The 13215-nt window shown below is 38.6% G+C and overlaps 1 protein-coding gene across 2 annotated transcripts in view; it reads right to left on the bottom strand.

Annotated features, from left to right (window-relative positions):
- Positions 1 to 2230: 2230 nt before the first annotated feature.
- The window catches only part of LOC126755916 (putative transcription factor SOX-15), a 34348-nt gene continuing 23363 nt past the window's right edge, over positions 2231 to 13215 (bottom strand). For both annotated transcript variants that reach the window (XM_050468642.1, XM_050468643.1), the window contains exons 3-4: positions 7678 to 8303; positions 2231 to 3893 (exon numbers count right to left, since the gene is read on the bottom strand). In XM_050468642.1, coding sequence (XP_050324599.1) covers positions 2254 to 3893; positions 7678 to 8303 — 2266 coding nt within the window. In that variant the 3' untranslated portion in view covers positions 2231 to 2253. The remainder of the gene's footprint in view (positions 3894 to 7677; positions 8304 to 13215) is intronic.

The following is a 13215-nucleotide window of genomic DNA, read 5'->3' as shown; positions in this document are numbered from 1 at the left end:
AAAGTGGGCGTGGCCCCGCCCCCTACTAAGTTTTTTGTACATATCTCGGAAACTACTATAGCTATGTCAACCAAACTCTATAGAGTCGTTTCCCTCAGGCATTTCCATATACAGTTCAAAAATGGAAGAAATCGGATAATAACGCCGCCCACCTCCCATGCAAAGGTTATGTTGAAAATCACTAAAAGTGCGTTACAACAAAAAACGTCAGAAACACTAAATTTTACGGAAAAAATGGCAGAAGGAAGCTGCACCCAGGCTTTTTTTAAAAATTGAAAATGGGAGTGCCCACTTATGGACCAAAAACCATATCTCAGATATTGACCGATTTCAATGAAATTCGGTATATAATATTTTCTTAACACCCTGATGAGATGTACGAAATATGGGTGAAATCGGTTCACAACCACGCCTTCTTCCAATATAACGCTATTTTGAATTCCATCTGATGCCTTCTATGTATAATATATACATTAGGAACCAATGATGATAGCGGAAACTTTACACAAATACGGTATTTAAAAAATATGTAAATGACGGAGAATGAAATCTCGATTATCACTTTATTATGCGAGAGTATAAAATATTCGGTGACACCCGAACTTAGCCCTTCTTTACTTGTTTTCATTTAGATAACTCACGTGTTGGCCGATATATGCGGTAGAAAGTCATCTGGAATTTCGAAAATCGTTGTATTGGGTAAATGGGGGCTAAACGAAGTATTGAACCGATTCAACTTATTGTTGACTCGCAGATATATCATTTTCATTGCAGGATTATCGCTGATTTTCAATTATATATATATCGCACACATTGACCGATATGTGCGGTAAAAAGTTAACTGTAGCTACTGGGGTCCAAATATTCGATACCTAGGGGCTTGAACAGTTTTTTGTCGGATTTCAACAATTTTTGGCATACACTAAAATCATTATTTTTGTAAAGTTTTATCCCGTTATATTGATTGTTTCTTGATTTGTACACTGGAAAGAGAAGAATAAGATGGAATTTAAAATTGTTTTATATGGAAAGTAGGCATGGTTGCAGTCCGATTTCACCCATTTTTGCAGTACTGCATAGGAATGTGAGTAGAATATAATAAACCAAATTTGGTAGAAATCGGTATGGTGGATCTCGAGATATGTCATTTTACCTAAAAGTCGGCGGTGCCACGCCCATCGTCAGTTCTTACCCCGACCTCTATTAAGCTCTCTCACATCATCTCGAGTGTTAAGTTTTATGTGTCTGGCGTATTTAGTTTTTGATTTATTGCGCTCTTACCAATTGTTACCAGTACCGTTATTATATATGTATATATCTATCTTAATTAGTTTGAGGTGATACGTACTTGTATAACCGTTAGATGAATGAAAAAAAAAACAACTTCTAAAAAATGCTTCAATAATATTTTTACTTAAGATATTTATTTATGCTACAATTTATTGAAAATCAATATTAGATATCGTAAAAAATATCCACTTTTTCATTCAATATCAATTTAGAATTCCCTGATGCCCTTTGTACACCAACCATCCAGAATAAAAACGTCCATCACGTACTGTCATAACTAAGTTACATACCTAGTTTCTCAACAAAAACCGCAAATTTTAAAAGATAACATATATACATATACATACATATGTACAAATATTTATTGTCTTCTTACAAAGTTAACATTTTTAGACTGATTTATTAATTCCTAAGCAATTTATTGTAAGTACAAGTTGTACAAGAGTTCTTCTGGTAATGAAATAATACAATACATGTGTAAAATTTATTCTAAAGCTTTTACAACCATTTATGAATTATTAAGCTAAAAAATGTTGTACGAAAGTTCTTCCCTTAGAAAGAAACTTAAGTCAGATATGTCTACATAAGACCGGACTCTGACCGGAAATATCCTACATGTACGTAGGGTATGTACATACATACTTATATCCGTATTTGACTTAAAAACTTGGAAGGATGGGCTATGTTCGGGTGAAATAAAACATTATGTACTCTTAAAAAATTTGAAAATCAAAATTTAACGTGTGTAATTAATGACAAATACTGGGGTTTTAGGTTTCCTGCTAATGAAGTATCATGGTTAGAAATGAGGCTAATATATTTCACAGGAAAATGTTAAATCTGGTGGATATGGCATAACCGCAAGGCAGGTCTCTCAATAATATTTATTTATGCATATAGTTTCAACAAAGTGCTCCTACATAAAATGTTTTAATAATGCTTCGTTAGGTGTTACGGATCCTGTCAATTACTGTAGCAGGTTTTCCTCACTCCAGCCAGTATGTTACTAATTTCGTCGTCTTTGCGTGCGTCGAATATTCTGTCGGCATTTACAAATGTCGCAGCGCTTCCAGCAGCATTTCGTGTATATGGTGCAATGGGCGACTGTTGCATAGGAGTAGCCATGGCGTCGATGACACTATTCTGTGCACTGATGGACATCAATGGTGTGCTGGTAGGAAGAACGGTTCCCGTACTATTTGTGGTGGAAACAAAGTGATTATAAGAAGGGTAGCCATTTTGCAGTTGTTGACTGTGCACTTGCTGCGGGTGGTGCGGATGATGAGAGTGATGATGGTGGTGATGTGGAGCGTAAACAGAAGTGGTTGGCTGCTGTAGAGGTAATGCCAATTGGAGTGGAAATGCTAGCGACGTCGGAGGAGTACATGCACTTGATGCTGCTAGCGTGTAAGGCAGCTGAGTATAGTAATTGGAGGCGACAGCAGGGATAACCAATGAATTATTGTAAGCTTCGAAGTCGTCATAATTGTGATTCGTATCTGGATATTTAGTGAATTTCATGTCGCCATCCGCTTTGCCATGATCCATTCCATTGTCACAGATTACATGAGTAAAGTCATTTTCGACGCCGCCCGAGTATCTTGCGTATTCATCGAAGTGCATATTGGGCGCGTAGGTGCTTGGCAGCGTTGCAAAGCTGTCTGCTGTGTTGGCAATTGTTTGATGGAGCGTACCAGCTGTGGAGCTTGTATCTTGTGAATAAATTGACTGATAGCTAGGACCACAATTAGTGCTAAGTGTACTTTCCGTGGAAGTAGTAAATGCAGTGGCAACTTCGCAATTGGATAATGATTGCCCCGCGTTGGTATTGCGTATCGAAAGGTTATCGGACCCGGAAACTGGTGGATAAAAGGTACCTTTTACTGAGTAACCATGATCGAGTAGTCCACGACTATTGCACGTTACGTACATGCCACGGGTAGTAATGACCGCCTTAGGTGTGGACGTCAGAGGGTATGAAACGTAAGAGCTCTGTTGCGGCTTAGTCTCCATTTTGCCGTACCTAGGCACTTTCACCACATCCTTTTCGGAATTTTGCGCATTTGCCGTTTGATTTCGATTTGGTTTTGTTGCTTTGTTGCCGGCCAAGTGATTGCCACCCTTCGGGTTTGATTTTTGCAGATTTGTACCTATGGGTTCATTATTACACAAGGTCGATTGGCAATTGATCGAGTCCATACGCTCAATAGTGTCGGAATTGCTACAGCATTCTGCTGTGGCAGATGGGGAATAGTTGGATCGCAATTTTTGGTCGTAAATAGTTTGATTCGAGCAATTTGTCGGATGTGGCTGGAACCGCGTTGTGGAATTCTCTTCGTTGAATTGGTTATAAGGTTGACTCACTGCTGGTGAGCTGGTCATTTTCTGAGCGCCAGCGTTGGGTTTATTGGCAGTGGCGACTTGATTGGACGAACTATTCTGTTCTTTTGCGGATGGTTGCACAGCACGTATTTTCGATTGTTTCTTTCGCCGTGGTCGATATTTGTAGTTGGGATATTCGGTCATGTGTATCACTCGCAGCCGCTCTGCTTCTTCTACGTAAGGCCGACGGTCCTGAGGAGTGAGGGAACGCCATTTCTTACCTAAGAATAAATTAAATGCTTTGTATTAAAAATACTATATGTACTTATTGCTTTAAATAATAAAGTAATATGTACGTATACATATGTATATCTTTCTTGTATACATATCATAGGATACGTTTCCGACGTGACCAGTTTTCGACCCTGTTTGAAAACTGATATTGAATTTAGGGAAAGCTGTTGATACCAACTAAATCTGCTCAGTTACAGAAACAAAAAAAGCATTCGGCTCTGATTTTCTGTTAGTTTAAGAAAATTTCAAATATATTGAAGACAACTTTTATAATTACTACAGTATATCGAGATTGGCAACCCTGCGTTGTGAGAGAGCAATCAGCTGACACGTTTCTACGGCAAAAATCCAAATGCCGTGGAAATCTACGGCATTCTACGGCAAAGCGGAAGGGAGTAGCGTTTTTCGCTGATCACTTACATTGCGCTCCCATAAGATAGGTCATATCAGCTGACACGGGCCACGGGTTTACGTTGTTGGCTGATCACGCTATTAAGCTAGTGGTTACAGATTTTGCACAAACTAGGTATGAGATTGGCCTGAAATTTGGTATTTGATCTGGCCAGAGCAGATTCTTGAGCTTCATTTTAGAGATAACTTTTGATACGACGCAAATGCCAATACTTTTGTAAAATATCGGAAAAAATTGCAGCAAACGTTTACACAAAAATTGAAATGTCATTAATTTTTTATAATCTTTGTAGACTTATTCCAAGGTGTTTTATAAGGATTTTCGCATTTTGTCAATAGATGTCGTTGCAGTCGTGTATCTCCAGTGCTACCAATCGCATTGTGACATACCATATAACGTTAGAAAGATGAGATTTTAATCTTTATTGAACCATAAAAAATGAAGAAATTCGCTATTGAATGTCTGTGAATGAATTGCCTGTGCAAAATTTAATGGACCGAATTAACATCTGCGATTCTTTGCTGAAACGAAATGAAACCGATCCATTTCTGAAGCGAATGGTAACAGGAGACGAAAATTGGATCAAATACGAAAATAATGTGCGAAAAAAATCATAGTCAAAGCGTGGTGAAGCTCAACAAATGGTCACAAAGCCAGCATTGACGCCTCGAAAGGTTTTGCTGAGTGTTTGGTGGGATTTAAAAGGAATCATCTACTTTGAGCTGCTCCAGCCTGTTCGAACGATTGATTCTACATGTTACTGTTAACAACTGAGAAGTTTGAAGCAAGCAATCGATACAAATGGCCAGAACTGATCAACTGAAAGGGCTTCGTCTTCCATTAGGACAACGCTAGACCATATACATCTTTGATGACTCGGCAAAAACTGGGAGAGCTTGGCTACAAAGTTTTGATGCATCCACCATATAGCCCTCATCTTGCATCATCGGACTACCATTTGCTTCGGTCAATGCAAAACTCTCTTAATGGAGTAAACTTGGCTTCAAGAGAAGCCTGTGCCGGAGTTTTTCGCCGAGAAACCTGAAAAGTTTTACACTGATAAAATAATGTCTCTAGCGGAAAAATGGCAAAAAGTGGTCGACCAAAATGATACATATTTGGTTCATTAAAGTTCATTATGTAGAAGCTCACGCAAGTGATGAAAGTGAAACGAAGAAAGCCAGAAACGAATCTTTAACATATGGCTCAAGCAGCCCACGACTTCGACCAAAGTGTCGTCTGGGTAGCTTAAGAACATCCGTTTGAAGGCGAGCTAAAGGGAGAAGGCGAAACATCCCCTCCACAGGGTTGTGCGCTAGATTTGGGACCCACCACGTAAAAATACAGTACCAATGAAAACTAAACGACAGCCTCGGAACCATTGGTTTTCGGTAAATGCAAAAGAACAGCTGGTACGACGAGAAGGCCTATGTCGCAGCGGAGAGACAACAGACTACCTAACTCGCAACGTTACGATCGACCACAACACGTGCGGGATGCGATAGATCCCGAGAGTTGAAGGGGGAAGCGAGATGCATTTGCAGATAGAAAAAGGGAGAGGCCGAAATGCGTGAGTTTGAAGAGCTTGACAAACAGGCTGACAGGGGTAATGCTCGAAAATTTGACGAAAAAATGTGGCGACTAACCTAAGCTTTCAAGACCGGAGCATACTCTTGTAGAACCCCCAGAGGTGATCTAGTAACCGATGCCCAGAGCATACTAAAATTATGGAAGGAACAGTTCTCCAGCCTGCTAAATGGCAGTGAAAGTGCAACGCCAGGAGAAGGCGAACCTGATTCACCAATCGGTGACGATGAAGCAGACGTTCCATTGCCCGACCATGAAGAAGTTCGAATAGCAATTACCCGCCTGAAGAACAACAAAACGGCGGGGGCCGATGGATTGCCGACCGAGCTATTCAAACACGGCGGCGGAGAACTGATAAGCAGCATGCATCAGCTTCTTAGTAAAATATGGTTGGACGAAAGCATGCCCAACGATTAAAATTTAATAATTTAGCGACTCTGCCCAATCCACACAAATGGAAACCTCTCAATCTGCGCCAACTACCGTGGGATAAGCCTCCTCAACATCGCGTATAAGGTTCTATCGAACGTATTGTGTGAAAGGTTAAAGTCCATCGTCAACAAACTAATTGGACCTTATCAGCGTGGCTTTAGACCAATCGGCAACTGACCAGATATTCACTAGGCGCCAAATCTTGGAAAAGACCCGTGAAAGGAGAATCGACACACACCAACTCTTTGTCGATTTCAAAGTTGCTTTCGACAGCACGAAAAGGAGCTGCCTTTATGCCACCATGTCTGAATTTGGTATCCCCGCAAAATTAATATGGCTTTGTAAACGGACGTTGAGCAACACCAAACGCTCCATCAGGATCGGAAAGGACCTCTCCGAGCCATTGAAAACCAAGCGAGGTTTCAGACAAGGCGATTCCCTATCGTGCGACTTCTTCAATCTGCTGCTGATGATATTGATACCATCGGCCTCAACACCCGCCGTTAGTTCTGCTTTCTACAGACTGGACAAGGAAGCAAAGCAAATGGGTCTGGCAGTGAACGAGGGCAAGACGACTTTCTCCTGTCACCAAACAAATAGTCGCCGCACTCGCGACTTGGCTTCCACGCCGCTGTTGGCAGTCATAACTTTGAAGTATTAGATAATTTCGTCTATATAGGAACCAGTATAAACACCACCAAGAATGTAAGCCTGGAAATCCAACGCAGGATAACTCTTGCTAACAGGTGTTACTTCGGACTAAGTAGGCAATTGAGAAGAAAAGTCCTCTCTCGACGAACAAAAGCCAAACTCTATATGTCACTCATTATTCCCGTCCTGCTACATATATGGTGCATTCGATGGAACGATGAGCTGTATTAGATATACGACGACATTGACATTCAGCGAATTAAAAGACAGCGGCTACGCTGGCTAGGTCATGTCGTCCGAATGGAAAGTATTCGACGCAGTACCTTCCGGCGGAAGCAGAGGAAGAGGAAAACCTCCACTCCGTTCGAAGGACCAGGTGGAGAAGGACCTGGCTTCGCTTGGAATATCCAATTGGCGCAACGTAGCGAAAAGAAGAAGACTGGCGCGCTGTTGTTAACTGGACTATAATCGCGTAAGCGGTGTCTACGTCAGTAAAGAAGAAGATATACACATAAGTATGTGTGTCTGTTTTAAAAACATACGTTTTTAAAGTAAACTAATACTAATATTTATAAATAAAGGATCAAGCTATTTATTTTATAAAGAGTTTTGCTAATAAGTTTAAGTATTTAAGATAAGTATAGAAGTGTACAAACATATCTACATACAAATACAATTAAATAAATTACCCAGCATTTTACTAAGATCCGCATTGTGAAGATCTGGATTTTCATCGGCTAATTTCTTTCGCTCGATTTTCGCCCACACCATAAAGGCATTCATTGGTCGACGTATTCGGGTCTCTTTGGCACATTTTGCGGCATTAACGCCAGTGCGAAATTTCGCATCGTTCACTTTCTGTTGTCTTTCCAAGTACGAGCAGTTTACGCTGCAAATGTCGTCCTTATAATCTGCATAGTTCCATACTGGGGTTTCCGTTCCCGTTGTACAGTCTTCGGTTTCGTGCACTGGTACATTTACGGTCACCATGTTGGGATGACTAAGAAATTTGTTTAACATGACTTGATTATTTGTGAGTAGCGGTAAATTCGAATTCAACAGAGGCGACGTATTGGCTAGAAATGGCGAAGTATACGCCGTACTCGCTTCGCTTTGTGGTAAATTTCGATCAATTATTTCCGTTTCATATTGGGATTGATGTATGGCCGGTGAATGCAGACTTGGTGAAGAATGTTCACTATCATGCCGGACACTGTACGAATCACTACTAGCGATTACTATGTTTTGCTCCTGCAGATCGTGTGCTAGACTATATTCGGGTAAACGTGACATGAATGGCTGATACTTTTTATGGCTGAGAAAGGAAAAAGAATGGTTGAAGAAAAATTTCATCAATGCAATTGACATTTAATAACTACGAAATGATATGGCATACTTAATATATTTTATTACAGAACATCTCGCTTTCAGTTTTACCCTCTCATTCTCATAAGTAACATAATTTGTATTGGTTTATACATAAATAAATATATGTATGTATGTATAAAATTATCACTACATATACCTATCAGGTGCAAGATAACACGTCAATGGAGAAAACGTATACTATGGATATTCAAAAGTTTTAAAAATTAAAAGCCACATCTAATCTGAAATTTCAAATCAAAAAATATTTCTCCTTGCATATTTCGATAGGATCCATCATTAAAAATCGCTTACAGAAAGTTTATATTTGTTATATTATGTATTACCTGAAAAGGCTATATTAAGTTTGTCACGAAGTTTGTAATATCCAGAAGGAAACGTTGGATATCCTATAAAATATATACATTATTGGACAAAACTAAAAGGGAGTGCTACCTTGGTTTGTGTTGACTAAGATGTTTTTAAAAAATAATATCAAGAAAAAGTAAAATATTGACGTTTTTCAATTAGTTGCCCATTAATCATCAATAAATAAAACTCAGCTTATTCAGTTTTCTACATTAAAAAAGTTTAAACAGCAAAAGAAATTTATAATTTAAGAGCTAGCTGAACAAAACTAAAGCACCGCTTTAATAGGTTTGAAAATAATGTCTAACAAGTAAGGAAGGACTAAGTTCGGATTAAACCGAACATCTTATACTCTTGCAACAACATCAAGGATCAAAACAAGGGAAATGCTTTAAGGTACTTATAAACGTCAGTCTCAGATGATCGAAATGCAAGCAAGCATATACATATAGTACATATGATTTTTTAGAAAAACGAAAATTATCGTACGACCCTAGGTCGCGGTGCAATCCTCATTTACTTAGCTAATCCATATACTATTAACATGCCATATACTAAACAACCAATCATAAAGCGTAAAGTCAGTCGGATGTTCGAAAATCCTGATATCAATATATCTGCGTCAAGATACTTACATAGTTATGAGTAAAACACGCTCTCTCATTTCCATTGAGAAAACTCACATATTTTCCGATATATGCCGACCCGATTGAACCCATTTTTGACATACAGCAATACCATTGTCAGAGAAGGACTCACACATTGACCGATATTTTCAATTAAAAGTCAAAGTCAATATTTGGTACCTAGGGCTTGAACAATTTTTTTGTGTTTGGATTTGCTATTTGGAAAGTAGGCGTAGTTGTTTTCCGATTTCGTCGATTTTCGTACTGTCACATAAGAATATAAGAAGAAAGCGACATACAAAATTTAGTCGAAATCGGTTGACCGGGTCCCGATATATGGGATTTCCCTAAAAAATGGGCGCTGCCACGCCCAACCTCCAATTTTCATATTGAATCCCATAAAGCCCTCTCACACCTTCTCGGAGATAAAATTTAATGTCTCTGGCGTATTTAATTATTGATTTATTGCGCTTTTAGCAGTTGTTACCAGTACCGTTATATGAGGAGTGAGTGGCGTTATCTTCTGATTTCATCTTTATTCACACTGTTGGTAGAAGTTCTTATAATATTAGCGCTCAGCATATTTGGTTTTTGTAGCTTTAGTGGTTTAGGAGGCATGTACGTTAAACTTATTGGAGGGCGGGGCTACGCCCACTTTTTAAAAAGTTTTTGCCCACAGGTGCCTCTTGCTACTAAGACCCCCTTTGCGAAATTACAGCTTTATATCTTAATTGAGTGTTTAGTTATGGCACTTTATAGGTTTTCAGTTAATTACATTTTGTGGGCGTGGCAGTTCGCCTATCTGCGAACTAGTAATTTTTTTGTACTAAGGAATCCGCTTACCGAATTTCATCAGGTATCTCAATTTTTATTCAAGTTACAACTTGCACGGACGGACACGGATTTCAACTCTTCTAGTTGTCCTGATCATTTATATATACATATGTACATAAGCCTATATCTATCTGAATCTTTAATATTACATTTCTATTCGACTGAGAATAAAATTGTATTCCAGAATGCTCCAGTCGAAATATGAGTCTGTCCTTTTTAGTTTTTGACCATCCCGTCCCCAGAGCTCGTCTTCTAATTATTCATGCATTAGCTGGAAAACAAAAGTGTTCCTGTATTTGATTTAAAGAGACTGTAGGATTAATTTGTTTTTCGCCGTCTTCCTCAGATGTGTCGAGTAAGTACACTGCCAGTTAGTTGAAATTTATTTATGAATCGCGACACCACTGATTTCTATATTCACAGAATATTTTTCACTAATTTTATGTTGAGATAAGCCGTTTTGCCAATCACTTATTATTATATATCTAAAGTCGGATGAACAAGAATTCCCGCCATTTTTGATTCCTAAACTCTAAATCACAAGTGAACAGTCACGCCGTCAACAATCTCATAAAAATTTCTAAATAATTTTTGTAACGGTTTATTGCCAACGCCTTCAAGCCAATAACGTACTTTTACAGTCGCTTGGGGATATTTTTCTTAAAATATTATATTTTTAAACAAGTAAGGAAGGGCTAAGTTCGGGTGTCACCGAACATTCTATACTCTCGCATGATAAAGTGATTTCATTATCCGTCATTTACATATTTTTCAAATACCGTATTTATGGAAAGTTTTATTCCGCTATCATCCTAATGTACATATATATAATATTATACAGAGAAGGCATCAGATGGAATTCAAAATAGCGTTATATTGGAAGAAGGCGTGTTTATGAACAGATTTCAACCATATTTAGTACATGTCATCAGGGTGTTAACAAAATATTATATACCGAATTTCACTTAAATCGGTCTAGTAGTTCCTGAGATACGGTTTTTGGTCCATAAGTGGGCGACGCCACGCCCATTTTCAATTTAAAAAAAAAGCCTGGGTGCAGCTACCTTCTGCAATTTCTTCCGTAAAATTGAGTGTTTCTGACGTGTTTTGTTAGTCAACATAACCTTTGTATGGGAGGTGGGCGTGGTTATTATCCGATTTCTTCCATTTTTAAATTGCATATGGAAATTCCTAAGGGAAACGATTATGTAGAGTTTGGTTGACATAGCTATAGCAGTTTCTGAGATGTGTACAAAAACCGGTGGCCGGGGCCACACCCACTTTTTCAAAAAAATTACGTCCAAATATGCCCCTCCCTAATGCGATCCTTTGTGCCAAATTTTATTAATATCTTTATTTATGGCTTAGTTATGACACTTTATAGCTTTTCGGTTTTCGCCATTTTGTGGGCGTAGCAGTGGGCCGATTTTGCCCATCTTCGAACTTAACCTTCCAATGGAGCCAAGAAATACGTCTACCAAGTTTCATCATGATATCTCAATTTTTACTCAAGTTACAGCTTGCACGGACAGACGGACGGACGGACAGACAGACATCCGGATTTCAACTCTACTCGTCACCCTGATCACTTTGGTATATATAACTCTATATCTGACTCTTTTAGTTTTAGGACTTACAAACAACCGTTATGTGAACAAAACTATAATACTCTCCTTAGCAACTTTGTTGCGAGAGTATAAAAACTGATATATGTACATACATATATAACTAATCAGTAGGTTAAGATATAGAGCTGTAATTTGGCACAGACGAGGGCGGGCGTGGCCCCGCTATCCGACTTAAGATACAATAACCAAATTCGCTAGGGACAAATCTCTTAAGCACACATACCGACATGATGATAACCTCTCCCACTCCAAATATAACGGTATTGTTAAAAACTACTAAAAGTAAAAAGGGACTTTAAGGTACAAATTGGACACACACTTTTAAGTAAAATCACATATCTCGGGACTTGCTCGACCGATTTCAACCAAATTTGGTAAATAACATTCTCAAAATGGGACATAAAGTATGCCACCTTATGACCAAAAATTATCCACATCGAACCAAAACTGTTGAAGACCCTAGGTTCCGAATATATGGACCCCAGTACCTATAGTTGACTCTTTTCGCCAAATATCGGTCAATGTGCGAGACACATAATAGAAATTTAGCGATAATCCTTTCCTGACAACGGTATGTCTTTGTGTCAAAAATGTGTTGAATCGCGTAAATACTTCCCTTAGCCCCCATACCTAGTATGTATCAAGATTTTAGAACTTCTGTCTGATTTATACGCACATATCGGGCAATATGTGAGTTGTCTCAATGAAAATGAGACAGCGTGTTTTACTTATTACAGTGTATCTTTGTGTCTAAAAAATATGAAAGTAGATAAAGTCGATTCAATACTACCCCCATCATCCATATACTACTTATAATAATAATAATAGTAGCTGCTTAAGTCGGTACACCTCAGTAGTGCGTTGCGATTTTTACATTGGATAAAAATATCGAGCAAAGAATTTGTCTTAAATTTTTTATTTCTAACCAAAATTCGGAATCGTTCCGAATGTGGTACAAAGCCTTCAAAGACGGTCGAGAGATCACTGAACACATGCCTCGTTCCTGACGACTTTCGACCTCTTCAACTGACGAAAATATTAAAAATGTGAAGGATATGGTGCTTGAAAATAGTCAGGCAAGTATTAGAGAGATGGCAAGAGAGCTCGGCATCTTTCGCGAGTCCGCCCGAATGATTTTGGTGGCTATTTTGGATATGAAACACGTTTTTGCACGACTCGTCCCGATAAAAACCCCTCTGTGAATCCGTCCCTGCATATACATACGTCATATAAAGATTATCGAACTTTAGGTTGACTTTATTCCGTATATATCGGCTAATATGTGCGTTGTCTTTATGAAACTCAAAGTCTCATAAAGTCTCTTTCCAATAACAGTGTGATCAAATCGGATGCATACTTCCCATAACACCCTTATATACATACATATAATATAAGCATTTTCTAA

The sequence above is a fragment of the Bactrocera neohumeralis genome, chromosome 4 (assembly GCF_024586455.1).
Source record: "Bactrocera neohumeralis isolate Rockhampton chromosome 4, APGP_CSIRO_Bneo_wtdbg2-racon-allhic-juicebox.fasta_v2, whole genome shotgun sequence".
NCBI classification, from domain to species: domain Eukaryota; kingdom Metazoa; phylum Arthropoda; class Insecta; order Diptera; family Tephritidae; genus Bactrocera; species Bactrocera neohumeralis.
Note: the sequence above shows the minus strand (reverse complement) of the source record. Positions and strands in the feature narration are given on the sequence as shown.